At 32.6% G+C, this 22121-nt stretch overlaps 2 protein-coding genes across 3 annotated transcripts; one reads left to right on the forward strand and one right to left on the reverse strand.

The window, feature by feature from the left end:
* Nucleotides 1-1630: 1630 nt before the first annotated feature.
* On the reverse strand, nt 1631-14427 carry LOC148601912 (uncharacterized). Of its 2 annotated transcripts, none has more exons than XM_088554559.1 (3): nt 14308-14427; nt 11217-11834; nt 1631-7855 (listed from the first exon to the last, which is right to left on the reverse strand). In XM_088554559.1, exons 1-3 carry the CDS (start codon nt 14327-14329, stop codon nt 7584-7586), a joined length of 912 nt encoding a protein of 303 aa, XP_088410685.1. In that variant the 5' UTR covers nt 14330-14427; the 3' UTR covers nt 1631-7583. The 2 variants fall into 2 exon arrangements, with proteins under 2 accessions (XP_088410685.1, XP_088410684.1); XM_088554558.1 differs by having other exon boundaries at nt 14208-14420.
* On the forward strand, nt 14423-20530 carry LOC148601913 (conserved oligomeric Golgi complex subunit 7-like). Its single transcript, XM_088554557.1, has 2 exons — nt 14423-14787; nt 18486-20530. The coding sequence occupies exons 1-2, from the start codon at nt 14490-14492 to the stop codon at nt 20450-20452; spliced, it is 2265 nt and encodes a 754-aa protein (XP_088410683.1). The 5' UTR covers nt 14423-14489; the 3' UTR covers nt 20453-20530.
* Nucleotides 20531-22121: the final 1591 nt, after the last annotated feature.

Raw genomic sequence — 22121 nt, forward strand, 5'->3', positions numbered from 1 at the left:
TCAAATTCTCACTGTGAATTCCCAGGACAAATGACATCTTAAAGTTGCATACCGTTGCGAAGCTTGGAAAATAAGGTTTCCAAAATCATTATGCTAATGGTACGATGATAGTAGAAATTCTTCACAAAATTTACTTGAATAAATAATACTGAAAATTCACATTTTTACCTGTTCTGCTAACTGACAGCATGGAGGCAAATTACTCGCACATGTAAACAATATTCATACACTTTTGTAGTTAATTACATATATGATTTTAAAGTACACATTCTCAGCTTCATTTTGACTACTTTTAATCATAATACACACAAATAATGCACTTACAATGCATATGTCTATGTTCAGTGTGTTTTTGGTACTACATAAGGGGGTGGCCATTTGACCCGGAAGTGGTTAGTGAGACCTTAACACATGAAAACAGAGATAGAGCTCATCATGCTGAACACTTTACCCATGTCAGAATTTAGCTAAACCTAACGGTTTGGGAGATATATGCGAAAAACTACTGTCGGACCCCTATGTTCTAATTTTAGTAACGGCGGCCATGTTTTTCGACGAATCAAAAATCCCAACATCAGTTCTATGCAGGATACCCCAAGCAACATTCATACAAAGTTTGTCTCTAATTAGTCAAGTAGTTTCATAGGAGAAGGGTTTTGTATAATTGTTAACGATGACGACAAGTGATGGCAATAGCTCACATGGCCTTTGGTAAGGTGAGCTAAAAAACGGACAGAAACAGCAAATGAAGCAAACACACAGACAACCTATTGAGGTACTCCAAACATCCAGACTCACTCAGTCTGAAACGGTAAAAAATTGTACGGCCCTCCTCCCCTTTTTATGAGCTTCGATCAATGAGGTTGACTTCTGATACTAAATGTATATATAATTATTTTCTCCATAAACCTTATCCATTCGCACACTGTGTTTACTGGTACATGAAGATACATAATAAAGAAATTCAAAAGTGATCAAAAAGGGGTACAAATACTTAATAATTTTGTTGCTTTAGTGAACGTTTTTAAAGTCATAACATGGGTTTACCAGAAGTAGAGAACTGACCAGAAAAATAGTATAAAACATGTAATACAATATTATACAGATCCATACTTGAAATAATTGAATATTGTGAAATGATTGGTTTTTACTCTTTTAAGCCCCTAATTTCAAAAGGGTTATTGCACTTAAAATAAATACCAACCTTTCTTTAATACATTGTAGTATGATACCTTGTAATATTTTATCAAGATCAACGGACTTACTCACATTATTGCATGAAAATCCTGTATCTACGGACAAGGAGTGTGCCCACCACAGTGCTATTGAGATAAATACAAGCACTATTTTGAAGGGAGCAATTAGTATATATACATTTTAGCCTTAAGTGGTGAGTGACAAAAGCCAAATAAAAATGAAGTGGCTTATTTCCCATAAAAAAGAATAATAAAAAAGTGAACAATAGCCACATTTAAAAGGTAAAAGGGATATTAATACAAATAAAATACAAATAAAACGCAAACAAAATACAGAAATTAGGCCCAAAATTTCGGCCTTATGGCATTCATCAGGGGCAGAAAGTTCTAAAAGTGAAAATTATTGACCCAGACTGAAGAGACAAATAATTCAGTAACATTCAAAAAATTTATTCCAAGTAAACATAACCCATGTATCAACAAATAATACTTATTGACATAAACACACATTGAAATAAAATATCACAAAAATATAAAACACAACCAAAATCTGAAACAAAATAAATATATTACATTTAACTAAGACTAATCAAAGTTAAATACAAGGTTTTATGAAAATTAATTAGAACGGGAAACTTGTGATTTTTTACTATCAATACCTCTTTAATGAGCTTTATCCATTGTAAAATTTGTTCCCGGCCAGAAAAAAAATTGGAGGGGGTGAGTTTTTATATTACAAAATTATATCTCATTTTATTTCCTTCTTTGTTTTCAAATACATGTATAAACACTTTTAAAACAAAACTTCTCAATGCATGGACATAAAGCTTTTTTTCAAGATTAAAACAGAAATTGAATTTTTAAATGAAGTTCACAACTTGTGAAGCAAGGACTATGGTTGTTTCAGCTGGCATTTTCGCTTAACAGGAATTTATGGTAGACTGGTTGTTTCAGCTGGCATTTTCGCTAAAAAGGAATTTGACATAAATATGGTCAGCATTGAAACCTATATGGTAGACACATTAAGGTGATAGTGTTCAAAATATCTGAAAACAAGTTGTGCCTCTTTCTGGTTTAGAGAGGCCATGATTATTAGCTGTAAAGACTAGCAGCTCCTCAAAGAGAAGAAGTAAAATGCAAATTGGTAAATATAGAAATCAACTGGAATTTCCCAAATGAAAATTACCTTAAATGGAATTTTGGCTTTCAAATCTGTTGTGACGTACAATAAAAAATACATAAGGCAATGCAAAATTCAATATTGCAACTTCGCACTCCATTCTGAGGTATATACCTGAATCACAAATCCAGTCTACAACCAATTATTAATCAAAACTTAGGCAAAAAAATAATATGTCTGTTTCCTGTTACCCTACCTACCCTAGTTTTTTCTGCCTACCCTATACATTTTATGGTCATTTTGGCTCAAACACTGTTAAAATCTAGATTGTTTCCCATTAACTCATAAAAATGTTTTTTTGAAAAATAAAATAATTTTCCTACCTACCTACTCTATCTTTTCCTTGTTGGTAGCTGGAAACAAGACTATTATTGTTTTTTTTTGCCATAGGACATGATATTGAAAAAAGATGTCATACACTGCAATTCTACAGAAACTGGTCTCACAATTTCTGACGGTCATGAAAGTACTTATTCCCAATTTTAACTAAGAAAAACTGATATCATACCATCTAATGTTAATTGGAAGTTAGCCTGTTCTACAAAAACAAAATACAATAAACATATTACATGTCTTTAGAATTTATGATCAATCAATTTAAACAACTAACTAACTTATCTTTCAAATCTCTCTAAAATTGCACTATGAATAACACTATAATATTAGTAACAAAAATAATCAACAAGACTATTCCAAGACTGAAAGAAAATGAAACAATACAAAAATATGTATATAAATGTATACAGAATTTCTTTATAAAAATGGCCAGGGCTATAGCTAGTACTGAAATGCACTTCACTATGCAAAGAAAATATGCTGAAAACAATTCAGTAAAAAATTGACAAATTAATAGTGAGAATATTGAAAATAGAAAAATTGACAGAACATTTTTATTCCAATCAATGCGTAGATTTTAAGGTAGTATGAAATCTGTTGGAATAAAACAAAATATTTATGCAAGTGAAGCTAGATAGAAGATAGAAAAAGACCATCTAAAATTGTGAAATGCTTACCAAAAAAAATTATTATACGAGTAAATCATCATGAATATATTAGATACTTCTACAAATACATTTATAATCATTATTAATTTGAAACAAGAAAAAGATGAAATTAATGACATATAATCAGAAGAAATAAAAATAGTAAAGTTTAACAATATCCATCATATCTTTAGTCTTGGTTAACAAAGAGTATATAATACAGATATGTAACTATATAACAGACAACAAATTTATAAATATATGCCTTCCTGAATAATAAAATATACATAAATATCTCTAAAAGTCTGTGGTATTGTACATTAAAGCTGAAATACATTGTATCATATAAGGAAACTTCATTTCCATTCTAAGTACATGTAGTATTCCATGCACCTTTTGAAAAGGGCAGGGTAATCCTGGCCAAAAAGGGCACTCTGGTGTATTGGGGTCAAATTCGTAGGCACATCATACAAGCATTAAGGTATTCAAGGAAAATAGGCATAATAAAGAGCTTCACAGAGCACAGCATAATACAACCACAGCATGTTGGATTCTGTTCACTTGAGGCAACGGTGGACACAATGCTAATTTTTGACACACTTAGGACGTACAGTTCATTTTGGACACAACTGGTTTTGACAGAATATAGTACAAAATTTTAAATTTAATCAAGTAATCAAAAAAATTCCACATTGGACCAAAAATGAAAAAGTTTTAAAAAATTTATTTTGGGCATGGTCCTCTTTGGCCCTTAATATCTCAGAAACCGTAATATATATCTGAAATTGGAATGAGTATTGCAAGCAGGGAATTTCATGAAGAATTTTTAAAAAATCAAAATCACGCCACAAATAAAAATAATGATTTTTTGGGGCTTGGACTCTTTGGACCCTTTTAACTCATAAACTGTGAAAGATATCTACATTTGATTGAAATATCCAGGAAGGGATTTTCACGAGGAATTTGACAATAATCAGACCAGAAACAAAAAATTAGTTCTATAGGGAAAATAATGCGAAGTTGATATACAACAACTGACAACAACTGACAACAACGACAATGACTGGTTGATAGGACTGAAAAAATTTTTGTGGTCATATAAAAACAAAGGGTGCTAGTAAAGACCAACAAAAGGGACAGGGATCTGCACCCTCTCAAACTGGAGGGAGCACTAACATGTACTTGAATTAATTTTTATAAGACTTCCAATATTTCACTGAAGTCCCAAAATAAAATTACAAGTACAACTATACTTTTCTCCAAGTGACCCAAATATTTATATTGCCTTTTTGATTCATTGAATTAATCTATTCAGCAAAATTGGTTTAGGACTTCAGAAAAAGAAAACATTTTAAAATTAACAAAACATAATTCAAAATTTGCCTACATAGTAAAAAAATGTGGTTTAAGAAAGCAATCCAACATATTTCATTCCTGTAGTTTGGCCATAGCTGGTCTGTCCACCTAAAATTCATGCAAAGCCTGATTTATGGGGAAAACATTATAGTCTTATTTTTAACAGTTCTTTAAGAATGCTCTAAAGAATTGAAATTCAACAATCATTTTATATACTTTTTCTTCTAGTGGCAGGAAAAAGTCAATGAAATGCAACATCATTTTCTTTTAATGGGAGATAATTCTATTTTGCCAACACATTCTATTATAACATTTGTTTATCCATAACATAAATTTTAAAATATCTAGTGTATTTTATTAACATAGGGGAGATTTAATTTAATTTTTGTTAAATTTCAAGAAACGAATTTTAAGTAAGACAAGTTCTAAAAACGACTAACCATTTTGGACAGTCAGGGTAACTAATTTTACAGAATGAAAAATATTTTTTGGTGAAACAAAAATTTAAGTTTCCTTTTGTATCTTAAAATTAGCAATTCACAAATCAGGCTAAGACAACAGGTAGATAGACAAATAAATAGTTCTTGACTGAATAAACAACACTTATGGCACAAACAAGACAAAAAATACACAACTAAAAGTCCCAACAATTATAAACTAAATCACATATTAAACAATAAAGTTTTTTTCTCACATACACAACCAACGTTAATGTTTCAGTGTACATATACAAGGAATATTTTATACTTCATGCAAAAAACTTTAAATGCAGATTTTTAGACCAAATAGAAATTCCTAATAAAATTCTAACCCTGAGAAAAAAAAATGACAAAGACAAGGATTGGCACCATGTATAAAATAGATTAGCTTAAAGCTGCATTAGCTGTCATTTTCGAAAATTTTTGTTTCTGCTGAAATATACCTTAACTTTGAATTATTTCTACTAAATTGTACTTTTCCTGTATAATTTCAACTGATATCCACAAATAAAATGCATTAAATACATGAAATATTTGTCTATATATTTATTGTCTTGGAAAAAATCAACCTAGATAAATTTGTATGCATGTGACTTTTGGTGACCTTAATCCATGCATATGCTGTAAGGGTCACTTCTTTAATAACAAATCTGATTGCAAAGAAAAAGTGGTTATTCAACGGCAAGGAAGACTGACGGACTCAAGCCATATAAGAAAATGTTTGCATATAACACAAAGATCCTTTTGAAAATTACGTGTTGTAAAATAATGTGGCTCAAATATGGTCATTATTTATATGAAAACTAATCAAGAAATAGATGAAATGAAATGAAAAGAAGACACGTGCTTACCTGTGTAGTCGTTACTGTTATTTTTTACCAATGTTAAAGTATTTTTAACCCAGGTGAATGTCCCATCGGCAATCTTCGGAAGTAATGACGAAAAATAATTAGATCAGAGCAATCGATCTTCTCTGATTAGAAAAACTTTGTTTTCACAATATTCTGCAGGTATTATCAACATTTATTGCTTCAATTGCATTACTACAAACTTATTTCATTGAATCAGCAAAATTCAGTAGAATCAAAACTGAACAAATTTGACAGCTAGTGCAGCTTTAAGTAAAAATGTCTCATTTTTTCAGTATAAATGTTAGAGTGCATTAAAACTACTTCTTACCAAGTTTCAAGAGCTACCTATCAGTAGAATCAAAACTGAACAAATTTGACAGCTAGTGCAGCTTTAAGTAAAAATGTCTCATTTTTTTCAGTATAAATGTTAGAGTGCATTAAAACTACTTCTTACCAAGTTTCAAGAGCTACCTATCTTAAATTGAGACTTCTGCAAAACTGATGAGGATTTGCACAAATCTTCACTTTAATGTATAAAAAGTAGAAAAAAGGGCATAAAGCCTTTTTACAATGGTAACATTTGTTTGTGATAAGACATTTATACTGATTTTTTTTCTGGTTAAAAGCTCATCTCTAATCGTTAACTTGCATAACCTGATTACACCTAATGTTTGAAAATAGCAAATGCAACAACAAAACAATTCAGAAGTAAAATAAAAACATCAACTGCAATGTACAATGAAGGAAACAATCATGTTTTGTTTTTAAATCAACTTACCAAACAATATTTTAAAAAATCTGAAATGAACACACTAACAAAAGGCAAAAAATTCCACTTCAAACAAATCTTAAAATAAAATATAGTCTTTTTAATTTCTAGTCCAATTTTATTATACAGTTGTCTTCAATTATAACAGAAATACTGTAAACTATTTACGATAGTAAAATTACACATTCATTTCAGTCAGCATGAACATTAATTTTTCCACTCTAGAAAAATGATGGTTCTGCTGGTAGTTCTCCACAGTGTCTCAACAATAATAATAAATCATGGTAAATTATTCTAACTTCACTTTTTTCAATTCTTTCTTCTATATATAATAAACTAATAGAATTATTATGTTTGCAAAATGAAGACATATTTTCAAATGGTGACTCCCTTGTGTTGTGTGGAGACACTGTGATTCCACTTAACTCCATCACCACCATGAAGTGGAGAAATATAGATTCTTCTTCAGTTATCAGTGGTTGAAATTATTTTTCCACTTGAGTTAGTAAAATTAAAATTATCAACATGTGAGCTTTAGTGAGCATAATAAAATCTTCATTTACCAAAGTAGAGAAATAATAGGCTGAAAGAGAATTGGTTTCTCCTATGACATCTGTAGAAAACTTGGAAATGTTACATGGTGGGAAAATTTCTACAGAAATTTAATCTCCGTAGTATTACCTGGTAGTTAAAGTCACATACATTTTTAATCAGAAGTTTAGAATGGGAGAAATTAAAACTCATGCTGACAGATGTGTACATAATCCCTCTAATTTAAGCTAAACCTTTTACCATTGACAGGAGAAGGTAAGCTAACAAGCCTTGAATATGACCATTCACTCGATAATTTCCAATTTTTCGAAATATTCTTCCTCCGTTCATACTCCTTCTCACAGAACTCCAGACGATTGAGAACATCAGACATTCTTCGACGAGGAATCTGTAGGACAATGCTGGATACACCAATACCACCAGCCCATATACCTGTAGCAAGCAACTCTTCAGAACTTACTCCACTGAATAACTGCCAAGCAAGTCTCCCTGAAATAAAGAAAGTTCAAAATAAAGTAGTACTTTAAACAAGTGCCAGTAGAAATTCTCCATGTGGCAACATCGCAGCAGATTGTGTTACAATATTTTCAAGCAAAAGCTACCTAATACTTATTTAAGAATAAAGAGCTTTGCAGCATGTCAAACTCTGTTCACTTGGGGCAAGAGTGGACAAAATATTAGAAAGTCAATTTTTTTTGGTGTTGCCCCTTTGGCACCTTAAAACTAAAAAAAACTGTAAGAGATATCTGAAATCTGATTAAAAACCACAGCCAAGGCTTTTCATATGGAATCCAACAATAAATTTTCGAAATCAAACCAATAATCAAAAAGTCATTTTTTGGTGTGTGGCCCCTTTAACAGACCCCTTATAACTCAAAAACAATTAAGATATCTGAAATCTGATTTAAACACACAGGCAGGGATTTTCATAAGGAACAAAACAATAAACTTTTCCTATCAATTTTTTTATAATATCCATTCTCCCTTTTAGTCTCTTATTTCTGAGGCCAAAACCTCAGGGCTTTAACTACAACTATAGGGCTTTCCACCATGCTCCTTGGAACAATGTGTTAAAATTTCCAAAAGATTGGATAAGTTTTATACAAATTAACATAAATAAACTAAATTTAATGGAGCCGATGACGACAAGCCATTTCAATTAATTATACCAATTACTGAACTGTTTGGAAAATGTTCATTTTTTTGTTATCATGGTTTTATTTTGATTTTTTTTCTATTCTAATAGGGATAATGAACATCTGGTAGCCAAAATATCTGAGGCAAGCAGTGAGTTTAGTGAATTACAGTAGCATTAATCTGGTCAAATTGAATCTGAAATATTTCTGCTGGGTAAAAGAAACTATATTCAGGTAACTTTCGGTAACAAAAAACAAAAAAAAAAAAAACACATCTATTTCAATATTTCCTTAAGCATAAAAACCTACATACAGCACCAATTGCAAAGGTAGATGTGTCATAAAACATACAAACCTACACATACTGCACCAATGGCCAGCAAGGATGTATTATAAAACATACAAGCATACACATACTGCACCAATAGACAACAAGGATGTGTTATAAAACATACAAACCTACACATACTGTACCAATAGCCAGCAAGAATGTGTTATAAAACATACAAACCTACACACACAGCACCAATTGCCAACAAAAGATGTGTTATAAAACATACAGACCTACACATACTGCACCAATAGCCAGCAAGGATGCATTGTAAAACATTCATACCTACACATACTACACCAATAGCCAATAAGGGGGTGTTATAAAACATTCAAGCCTACAAATACTTCACCAATAGCCAACAAAGATGTGTTATAAAACATACATACCTACACATACAGCACAAATAGCTAATGAAAATGTTATAAAACATACATACCTACACATACAGCACCAATAGCTAATGAAAATGTGTTATAAAACATACATACCTACACATACAGCACCAATAGCTAATGAAAATGTGTTATAAAACATACATACCTACACATACAGCACCAATAGCTAATGAAAATGTTATAAAACATACATACCTACACATACAGCACCAATAGCTAATGAAAATGTTATAAAACATTCATACCTACACATACTACACCAATAGCCAATAAGGGGGTGTTATAAAACATTCAAGCCTACAAATACTTCACCAATAGCCAACAAAGATGTGTTATAAAACATTCATACCTACACATACAGCACAAATAGCTAATGAAAATGTGTTATAAAACATTCATACCTACACATACAGCACCAATAGCTAATGAAAATGTGTTATAAAACATACATACCTACACATACAGCACCAATAGCTAATGAAAATGTGTTATAAAACATACATACCTACACATACAGCACCAATAGCTAATGAAAATGTGTTATAAAACATTCATACCTACACATACAGCACCAATAGCTAATGAAAATGTTATAAAACATACATACCTACACATACAGCACCAATAGCTAATGAAAATGTTATAAAACATACATACCTACACATACAGCACCAATAGCTAATGAAAATGTGTTATAAAACATACATACCTACACATACAGCACCAATAGCTAATGAAAATGTTATAAAACATACATACCTACACATACAGCACCAATAGCTAATGAGGATGTGTTATAAAACATACATACCTACATATACAGCACCAATAGCTAATGAAAATGTGTTATAAAACATACATACCTACACATACAGCACCAATAGCTAATGAAAATGTTATAAAACATACATACCTACACATACAGCACCAATAGCTAATGAAAATGTGTTATAAAACATACATACCTACACATACAGCACCAATTGCTAATGAAAATGTTATAAAACATACATACCTACACATACAGCACCAATAGCTAATGAAAATGTGTTATAAAACATACATACCTACACATACAGCACCAATAGCTAATGAAAATGTTATAAAACATACATACCTACACATACAGCACCAATAGCTAATGAAAATGTGTTATAAAACATACATACCTACACATACAGCACCAATAGCTAATGAAAATGTTATAAAACATACATACCTACACATACAGCACCAATAGCTAATGAAAATGTGTTATAAAACATACATACCTACACATACAGCACCAATAGCTAATGAAAATGTGTTATAAAACATACATACCTACACATACAGCACCAATAGCTAATGAAAATGTGTTATAAAACATACATACCTACACATACAGCACCAATAGCTAATGAAAATGTTATAAAACATACATACCTACACATACAGCACCAATAGCTAATGAAAATGTGTTATAAAACATACATACCTACACATACAGCACCAATAGCTAATGAAAATGTTATAAAACATTCATACCTACACATACAGCACCAATAGCTAATGAAAATGTTATAAAACATACATACCTACACATACAGCACCAATAGCCAACAAAGATGTGTTATAAAACATTCATACCTACACATACAGCACCAATAGCTAATGAAAATGTTATAAAACATACATACCTACACATACAGCACCAATAGCTAATGAAAATGTTATAAAACATACATACCTACACATACAGCACCAATAGCTAATGAAAATGTTATAAAACATACATACCTACACATACAGCACCAATAGCTAATGAAAATGTGTTATAAAACATACATACCTACACATACAGCACCAATAGCTAATGAAAATGTGTTATAAAACATACATACCTACACATACAGCACCAATAGCTAATGAAAATGTTATAAAACATACATACCTACACATACAGCACCAATAGCTAATGAAAATGTGTTATAAAACATACATACCTACACATACAGCACCAATAGCTAATGAGGATGTGTTATAAAACATTCTCTCTGACTGAACCCTCTCTTTCACTACAAAACATGCAGCAGCCAGTAGAACTTGGCATCCTTCCAACTGATCAATGATCTCCTTTGACCTTTTTGTCATGTCACCTAGATGGTCTTCTTCAGACATGTTGAGGAACCTCGTTTTGGTAAACTTCAAAAAAGCTCTTGTTGAGTTCTGAAGAGTGACAATAGTGTGAGTGACATTGTTCATTCTGGAAGAAAGTTCTCGAAGTTGATTTCTGGTCTTTTTAGGTACTGTTATAGTATTTTCTGTGGCATCAAGACATATGCAGGAAACTGTGCTGACATACAAAGATTCAGAGACCAGGACAAGTAGCTGCCTCAATTGAGACAAAATGTCTGAGATCAAACAGTTGTTTCCAGCATTTCGTGAATAGTAATATTGCAAGTAGGTCAAAAAATCTAAGGTGTGGCATAGAAATTTTTTGTTTCCATGGTTATGTTCACCTTGACTTTTCTGGAATGTTTCAAGGACATGGCTGATGAAGTCATTTAGCAGTACAACAACACTGAAATCCTCTGCAACAGGATCTACTAAGGTATGCAGACCTGAAATCATTTAAAAATAAAGATAAGTTACTATGTTGGCTGAGCAGGTCAAAAGAATTGCATGATTCACATACAAATGTATATACTGTAATGGCCACCAATCATGCATTAAAATCCATACCTTTCATAACTGAGTTAGAAAATAACTAGGACATATATTTCTTTTTGTTAAAAATACCCAAATGCCCATCCATTATTGGTATTAAAATTCCTAAATATGTAAGAGATGTTATTTAATAATTAACTAACATTGAAACCACATAAAAAATAAACAGAAAATGAAATGCAACCTTAAAAAGAAACTTATCTACATGTTCGTATATTTCTACCAGTAACTACAACTCACTCTCAAAACAAGACTGAACATTAAAAATTTCATGGAAAACATACTGTGGAAGTACTATTGTTCGTGGGATACCAGTTTTTTTTGTGGTTTTCATGGGTAGGCCAAACCACAAAATTTGGTTCCCAACAAAATGGAGATTTCCATTGATGTGTACACTGAAATCTTAAAACCACAAAGTCAAGAATCCATGAAAGCATGTTTCTTCCCTAATTTATGAAAATTGGTATACATGAATTAAAGTATTTTCACAGTAGGGCAGGGCCAATAAAATGTAACTTTGTAAAACATTATCTGATCATACCGAAGTTTTGTATTTGTTTAAACGCACCATAGAAGTATTCATGTAAACACATACTAGTAGCTCAGAGTGTTCCTTTAAATGCAGGAAAGAAGCACTCGTTTACTTTGTACATTCATAATTTCCTTCATTCAACTGTTATTTTTTTGCATTTTCATTAATTCTAATTTTTATTTCATCTTTCTTCATTAATATTTTTTTAATTATTTTTCATCATTTGTCTAGCATGCATTTAAACGTATGCTATGATTGCTCATGTATCGTGTGTTTAAACATACGCTAAGACCGCTTGTTTATCTACAGCAAAACTAATTTGAAAGATTTGAACTCCTCCTTCATGGTCCCAAATATTGACTTTAAGCTAGTTTTGTTCATTTATTGGTGTTTATTACAATTTTTTTGAAAATCATGTAGTTCATCTGCATTTATCGAGTTTTTTAACAGACTAAACTATACTTCAAAATGGTGACATTTTGTGAGTGAAGGCTATGGTGCTAATTTCAATTTCAAACTCCCTTGAGGTCCCGCATTTTTACTTGAAGTTGACATTTTTCTATTACTGAAGTATTGATTGGTACAAGAAATTATTCCTAAAACCATCCTTGCTTTATTCCAATATATTGAGAATATAAACAAACAATTATAAGACACTTCAAAATATAAGTGACAAGCATGATTAAATCTCGCCATGTAACATACAATGAAAAGTGTGAGATTCCAATCCTGTCTACTATCCAGGTGCTAGTTAAAATGGCACTTGGTTTATTATTGTATTTTTTGTAAAATATTTTTTAATTAATTGATGTTCCTGCTGTAATATGATTATATGATGAATTTTCATATATATTTCTTTAAGAAAACGAAATATTATTCAAGTTTTGATTGCAAATTCATTAAGTAAATTAGTTTAGGAATTGGATTATGGTTTATGGCTTTGCTAATTACCTATGATTTATTGCTTTGTTTATTTAATAGGTGATACAGGCATTATTATAAATATTTAATTAGATTATTTCACTACTTCAATTACCATCTTGATATGTCCTGATATTCACGTAACTTTTGTAAAACTTATAAGTTTTATGAGATTATTTACAAAGAAATAAATGTGATATTTACTTCTGTATTTTATTCTAATTTTTATTTGTGATAAATTTCACACCTTATTATTATTATTTGGTATTCATTTAATTTCAAAAAGTATTTTTATTGTGCAATATATTTTCCCATTTTTATTTATAAATAATTCAATGAAAATAATAAGTATGTGAACAAAATATTGTAAATGAAAGGACAAAATGAAATTTATTCAGGTGAAATCATAAAACATTTTTTATCACAATTAATACATGATATGTCTTGCAAAAAGACTTTAATTATCCAAAATAAAAATTTCCAAAAAATACCAAGAAGAATACCATATATATCAGAAGATTAATTTTATATTTATTAAATGATAAAACATACATTTATGATGAGTGCCATTTTAACTTCACAGATGCCATTTTAAACAAGTGCCATTATGACTTGAATTCTACTATCCTTGCTCCAATTCTAGTTTGTTTTTTTGTATAATTTTTCACCTTATTAATGATGATGACGATGAAAGATTATTGTAATCGGTAATTGATAGAAGCAAAAAGTGCCTGTGAAGCTGTGGAACCGTAGCTCTTAAGGTACTTTTTTTGCAGACCAAGGACCTTCTGAGCTGCGATTGCGTAGCTAGTACCTGTGACTGTGCCGTGATTATAAATGAAGGTCACCTTTCTGCAGTGGTGTGTAAAACGACCAGTGCTATTATAAATGTTCATATCAATAGTCTAAAATACCATTAGTAGATACAGTTGTCATTATCGGTTTTAGAGAAAAATTATATATTCTCTCGCCCCATGGCGTTCTGGGTTTACTTTTGTGTGACCTTCACCTTATTCCGTGAATTCCGTCTTCGGTTCCCAATTTTATGCGGCGTATGAGAAATTTCTGCAAGTAAAAATTATCTGGGCACGTCAACATGGACTACTCGAAGTTCCTTGACGATAATTTCGATGTTAAAGAATGGGTAAATAGTGCATTTAGAACTCAGAAGGAGCCAAATGTTTCCAAAGACCAATATGCAACAACACTGGTTATGAAGTTACAAATGTTTATCCAAGAAGTCAACAATGTTATTGAGGATGCAAGTCAACAAGCTATTCAGAATCTGCCCAGGGTTATGCGGGAACTTGATGCTATTAAACAGGAAACGTCCTTACTCCAAGAACAGATGAAATCAGTAAAGCATGACATACAGAAGGTTGAGCATGACACAGGTTAGTTAAAACTGAAAACAACACTCATTGATCAATGTGAAAATAATTTCAACTTAACATTGCTGACAGGGAACGAAGAAAAACAAACCAAACCAAATGAGCCAAAACAATACGGAATGGACCGAAGCAAAATGGGATGAGATGTTATAAAAGAATTCATCTACTAGGGGAAATAAAAAAAAAGATTCAATCTCATAACCAGGGCCTTTATATTTACAACTAGAAACAGGTCACGCCTAACAGTACATTTATATATATAATGATCTATAATGTATAAAAATAACTGTGCCCCAATCTTTATACTGGTTAAACGAACAGCTGATAAGATTTACATTTGACTTATGCGTACTAGGGAAAATTATTCAGGATTTTAATTATATATGTTATAAAATTGACAAGTTGATAATGACTAAATCATGATGAAAATACTGAGGAAATGTCACCTGCATATGAAATGATAAAAAGTTTGGGAAATTACACATCAAAGGCTTTTTCAAAATCAACAAAAGTACACAAAAGTTTCTTTTTCCTTTAGCATATATATCTTTGATTAGAGAATTCAGAACAACATGCATACATGTATATGCTGACTCTGCTTTCTTGACATTGCCTTTAGGTTTTAAAACTTTAAAGTTTACAAGAATACCAAACCACAGGGGCTTGCTCCCACTATCAAATATGGTCAAAGTAATTTAAGAAATATGGATTGATTGATTGATTGATTGTTGGGGTTTAATGCCTGAGCAGCAATATTTCAGCTATATTCAGGTGATGAACATGAAATGGATGATAAAATGAACATGAAATGATGATGATGAAATGAAAAAAAAACGAATGGAACACAAGGATAATTGGGTCGAAAAATTTTGTTTGCCAAAAGATAAAAGGGAGGGATGGGTAGGGTTGGTCAATTTAGCCTCCTGTGGCGGAGCACAAAGGTTCCTACTATCGAACACCACAGCTGGGTTTTTTAAACGTGAGGAACGTGGCATCTTTCCCAACACGGTGCACCACTATGGTTCGTGGTCAGGTTTTCCGTATTATAGCCTGACAACCCCAGCATGTAACACACCAGGGGTACCCCATTCCACCACCTGGGGCACACATCCCAGTTGCTCTGTGGGCAGAGTGCCTAGCCCCTGGCTAGTTTTCTGAGCACTATTTAGTCGCCTTTTACGACAAGCTTAGCGCTGCTGCAGGCCTATTCTTTTGACACCCGGACCTGCACGGGGCTAGAAATATGGAGGATGAATGTTCAGATCATTGTGTCAAGTGATTGCTGAGCAGTAAATAGTGATATATTCAGTTTTAAATTATTTTTTTTTAAAATGAGTCAAAGCGAGACACCCCAACTCTGGTATTACCTTTTGTAGGTTATATGCTAGTAGGGCTCCATATTTGATAGTTGGAGCAAGCCCTGTGACCCAACTGTAATAGGGTGAACTGTAGTGTAAGTGTGATTATTTTGTATTCAGTATACTGTAGTTAGAGTCAGTTGTTTTGATGTAGAAATGCTTATTTATTTGAGGAAATAATTACGATTATAAATGATATTAGTTTTGAAATTAATAAAGTTTTTGACTACAGGGTATTTATTTTAACCATTAGAGTGAAAATAACACAGATTTTTTTATCTTGAAATAGAAAAAAAAAATAAATATTCATACATACACCTTTTCATTTACATGTATGTGTAATTTCTACTTAAATAATATGTTACTATAAATTTATGTGTGCATCCCCCAGGGAGTGTGTATTATAAAAACCCGATTGGTGGTTTATACACTCTTGACTATCCTTGCAGATCTTGCATGACTGCCCCTTACAGGGATTGTGTTAGTAGATATATGTGCTAGTAGTTGGAGGTATGGAAGCCCAGCCTTCAGGATACCTGACCGAAGAACTCGAGTATATCCTACTAGCGGGTGGGCTGCTCTGTTGACGCTCTGGCCTACTCCCAGACCCCAGGTGGGTCCGAGAGCGTTTCCCCACTCTAACTGTTTGGGAGTATGTCAACGTGAAGTGTGTATTAAGTTCCTGATCCCACCCCACCCCACAATTTATAATGATAATTACAGGTATTTACCCTTAATCCCCTTCTTTAATTACATGTTTATTTTGCTGGTACATCATTTTAAAGAAGTTTTTTCATCTTTAAATTGGTAGTAGATTCATATGGTAGTAAACGGAAAGACACAATGATTAACTGTTTACTGGGGCTAATAAACAGCCAAAAGGAATGGCAGTGTTCTCTATAGGTTATTACAAGTGACTTCTCCCTCTAATACACACTCCCTGTCTTATTTCCTACGCCAAAATAAGCACACGCGTACATGTATGATACACCTGACAAATATTCAGCAATCTTTTTTATTTTCAACATACAGTTATACTTGAATTGGTTGCATGTGTTTAAAACTGAATAGCAACTAAAGAGATTTTAAAGCACTTGCCAATTTTCAATTATCCAAAAAGTCGGTTTATATGATAATTTTTGTCTATTAAATCAAAATATACAGTGTACAGTAGTCAAAATATACAGCGTACAGTCATGAAAAGAGGGGTGTGGGAGTGAAGTTCATACTTAAAACCAGAGAGTGTTCACCAGTAAATATTGGTTTAAATTAAGAGGAATAATTACAAAACTGATAGATACAAAAAAAAACGTTTTATGGAAAATGGTAAAGTGGCATAATTTATTATTTTGTCAGTTGTTTTTACATCTTACAATCGTAAATCAAAATGTGAATGATGCATTTCGATATTTTTCTAAGTAAACATTCAATTTGAAAGGTCATTATTATTTAGATGTTATTTATTTTAGTATTATTCGTATTTTTGAAGCGTACACGAATCCAGAATGAATTTCAGTTTTGTGATTTCGAAAGTATCTACTCAAAACTGACATGACAGTACGAAATATACATGTTGCAAACAAATTTGTGCGATATACAGCACAACTGTGCACTTCCGTTCCTACAGTGTGAATATAGCTCAATAAATGAAACGACGCACGCTAAGTGTGCGCTGTCAAACAATATGACCTGAATTGCGTGACCACGCCACCCGTGTGTACATTTTGATATTTTGACCTGGAAGCCAAGACAAAAAATATACTTTAACCTGGTGACCACCGAATGATTTACAAAAAAACTTCCAGGAAATAATAGTTCGATACAAAGATTATTTTATTTTCTCATAATATGCAAAATCATACAAAAATGTTATAAGCTCCTGTAACCGTCTATAATTATTTAGACGGCCAGGGATTTGGCTAACACTTCACCCTCAAACAGAATCTTTACCATAGACGGTCACCTGGGAGCTGAAAACATTATTTTATCATTTTTTTTGTCATAATTTTGCATGAAATTATTATAGTAACATAATTTTCCAATCTTAACACCTGGATCCGCCTGGCTCCGAAAAATATACTTCGGTACTTCAATCTGTAAAAATGTACCATCTGTATGGTTTATTCATGGATGTTAAATGCCAAATTAATTTGATAAATAATTTCAAGGATAGAGTACATGAAGGAAATATTCAGTCTGGTAAAAATATAATTTATGCACAGCTTCAATGATATTATTAAAATATTGTGCATCATATGTGCACAGACTTGCTACCAATATATATATTTATGGCGTATAAAATGACTATAAAATCCTTGGTTAAATATATTTTGTCTTTTTCAGCCCAGTCGATGCAGATGCTGTTGAAGCTCGATGTGATTAAGTCACGGATGACGTCAGCAGCAGAAGCATTACAGGAAGCTGACAATTGGACGACATTAAGCACCGACGTCGAAGAGGTTTTTTTATCCCAGGATGTCGACGCCATAACATCGAAGCTTGCTCGCATGCAAAATTGTTTACAGATGCTCGTTGACACGCCAGACTATGTTGATAGATGTCAGCATTTAGAGAAACTGAAAAATCGTTTAGAAGCTATGTTGAGTCCGCAACTTGTATCGGCATTCAACAACCAGTCAATTGACGCAGCGCGAAACTATACAAAGATGTTTTCAGACATCGACCGATTACCGCAGCTCTACAAGTATTATCACAAATGTCATAAAACTGACCTACTGGCAAGCTGGAAGGGCTTGATTCAGACGAAAGCTGATGCTTCACTCAAAGAATGGCTAACCGAATATTACGACCAGCTGCTTTCGGTGTATCATTCTCAGATGAAATGGTGCCAACAAGTTTTTACCGATCCTTTGTCCATTGTCTGCGATTTAATCACAGAAACTTTATCATCCCTAGATCCGCCGTTAGATTCTTGTTTCGAGTCTTACCTTAAGAACCGGGATTCTTTGACGACTCTTATAGAAGTAAAGCAAATAACAGACAGATTTTCGCACAGCATTGAGCAAGCCGTTGATACTGTTTTGGACCCGGAAAATACGAAACATTTTGGAAGCATCGAGAAAATGCTGATGACAATATACGAGCCTTACCGATCTTACATTTCCGAGTACAAGCACCTAGAAGACAGCTTCTTGGCGAAAGCTCTCAACAATATCCGTTTAGACCACGAAGATGTTTTCGAGACTGTTCAGCTGCTTGCAGGATCCGTAAGCAAGCTTTTTTCCGTTGCTAAGGAAGCGGATGAGCGATGCCAGCAGTTGACGAATGGCACGGGGTATTGTTTCCTGATAGAATCTTTGAAAACGTATTTCCAGTCATACTGCAGAGAATTCAGGCGTGTGCTGACTAACATTAAGGAAAAGACGAAAACTTCACAGAGATCAGACGAAGACGAAGAATGGGCAAATTTCCAGCAATCGTTACGAGTCATCCAAACATGTGGGGAATTAATCATGCATTTGGATGACCTAGACACAGTTATTATCAGTAGCATACTACATTCCATCGGTAAATACGTCGTTCCTATGACACCGGAGAAGGAAATTAGTAGACATAGGTTTTGGGGGACCTGTTCGTCTTTACAGTCTCACGCGTCCTTGTTGCTGAGTGGAAAGGTCGCATTGGACGATTTAGAGCAGTTTGTTATTGATTTGGAACGTGGTGATACACCTTCCACTGTAACAGAAGTAAAGAAAGACTTTTGTAAACTTAGCGAAGAAGTTCATAAATTTGCATTTGCAATAGTTTTTGCGCCATTAAAACGTTATTTGGTTGATCTCGCAACAATGGAAGTATGGACATCGAAAAGCGCGGGGGGAGCAATGACCTCTGATCTCCCGACCTTCAGCCTTTCGCCACAAGAATACATAACAAAAATAGGTCAATATATGATGACATTGCCACAACATTTGGAACCGTTTACAATGCAGGACAGTCCTGCAGTTTTAGTTGCATTGAAGCACGGACGGTTACCGTACACAGATGATACCGACGTGCCAGAGCATACTGCCGATTTGTGGCTAGAATCTATCGCAAGGGGCACTATGCATTATTACGCCGACGAGATTATCAAAATACACGAGCTATCAACACACGCAACTAAACAGTTAATTACGGATATTGACTATTTATGCAATGTGCTTGACGATCTCGGACTGACGGCCTCGGACAATATAAAAAATATCGAACAACTTCTAAAAGCACCTGCCGATAATTATCATGACATTGCTGAACAGATGCCACAAAGGATGGCACATGCCATAAGCAATATGAGAAATATAGACTTATAGTCATGCACTCATTGAACAGTGTTTTTGTAAACTTTGTGAAGGTGGCTTTTAAATAAATTGGGAAATCGATAGATCATAGATGGTGCAAGTGTATCAAGTCTAAAAATTCGAAAGTGGTATTTACACCTCGATAGTCTTGAACGATTATATGAAATAAGTAGAACAGAAACACCAAGTAACGAAAAGTTTGTAAAAAACTAATTAAAACAGACACAGAAAGCATAAACAGTGACCTCTGGTTAACAGTTAACGAGTTTCTTACAAAAAGTAATGCTACAAAAGAACTAAGTAATTTGCCAATTAAGCTAGGGGTTTAAACATACTGTTCCTCGGTGATTGAGGTGTGTATAGTTTGCATATGACAGAAAAAACACCGTTAGCTATAAATAAAAATATAAGATGGCTCGGTAGATGTCTTCTCAAAATCCGTTAAAATGTCAAATAACTTCTATTATAAGTGCTTAAAAGGATGGTTTTTACCACTTTTTATACCCCATAGCCTAATTTCGGGGGATTCAAATATCCTCATTCAACATGGAGTGGCTTTCGGTATTTATACAATACCACTGCTGAAATACAGCTGCCTGTAAGGACAAAAAAAAAATTTAAAATGGGAGAACACTATGTAAACATGGAGAACAATAATAAAAAAAATATTTTTGTAACCCCGTCGCCATGGTAACTATCAAAGAAATTCCACTCTACAGGTAGAAAGATCATTCCATGTCCTTTTCAATAGTTCTGTTTCCATTGGAATCATTTGATAACTATTTCCTGCATTTATTAACACCTATATTTTGATATCATATACATTTATTCTTCATAGTTGTAATACTGCTTAATAATTCTTAGTCAAATAGAGTCTAGAAGTGCCTTTAAAAAGGGTCATTTTTAATTGCGTTTTTATTTAAATAAATCTAAAATTTGGAACTACAAAAAAAACTGCACTCAGATGAAAAATTCCATTAAATGTTACAAAACATTAACTTCATAACTCTAGTCTATAATATATAAGAAAATTATACAAGCGTTTTGAGAAAAACTACCTTTAATATGGCGACCGTGGCATAAAAGCGAAATATGGATTTTTGGATGTTATCTATACCCCGAACTTCCGATCTTCAAATTAAACAACTATTTCATTTCCATCAAGATATAAATGTTTGGAATTCGAAATGGACAGGATATAACAATAAAGACTAAACAATATATATTTCACGGTGCAAAATAAAAGTCAAGGTCACGAGAAAAATTCATTTTCATTAAATCAGAAATTATGATGTTTGCCTTTTATATGATCTTGAAATGAGAAATTTTGACCATGAAATTTAAAATCTTGGTTAGTGTGTGTTCATTTGAATCCTTTTACAATTGCTGGTTGAACCCGCTTCTTTGAAATGAATAAACGTATTAATGAAATGCCCTGTTAAAAAAAACTTGTATTAAGTTACCATGGTTACCATTTTACTCTTAGAATTTACAAAAATTAAAAAAAAAATAAAATAACACATCATATTCCCTTCCTTGTACAATGACCGTTGTAACCACTTTTGAAAGCATACACATATCTACAGCTGCAATTTTGTAGTGTTTTGAATGAAAATCAAATAAAACGGTTTTGAAAATGAAAAATATGGCTATTTTTGGAAACCATTATAGCAAGGATTGT

This window comes from Perna viridis, chromosome 12 (assembly GCF_037379345.1).
Source record: "Perna viridis isolate PV_CMFRI_1.1 ecotype Kerala chromosome 12, ASM3737934v1, whole genome shotgun sequence".
Lineage (NCBI taxonomy): Eukaryota > Metazoa > Mollusca > Bivalvia > Mytilida > Mytilidae > Perna > Perna viridis.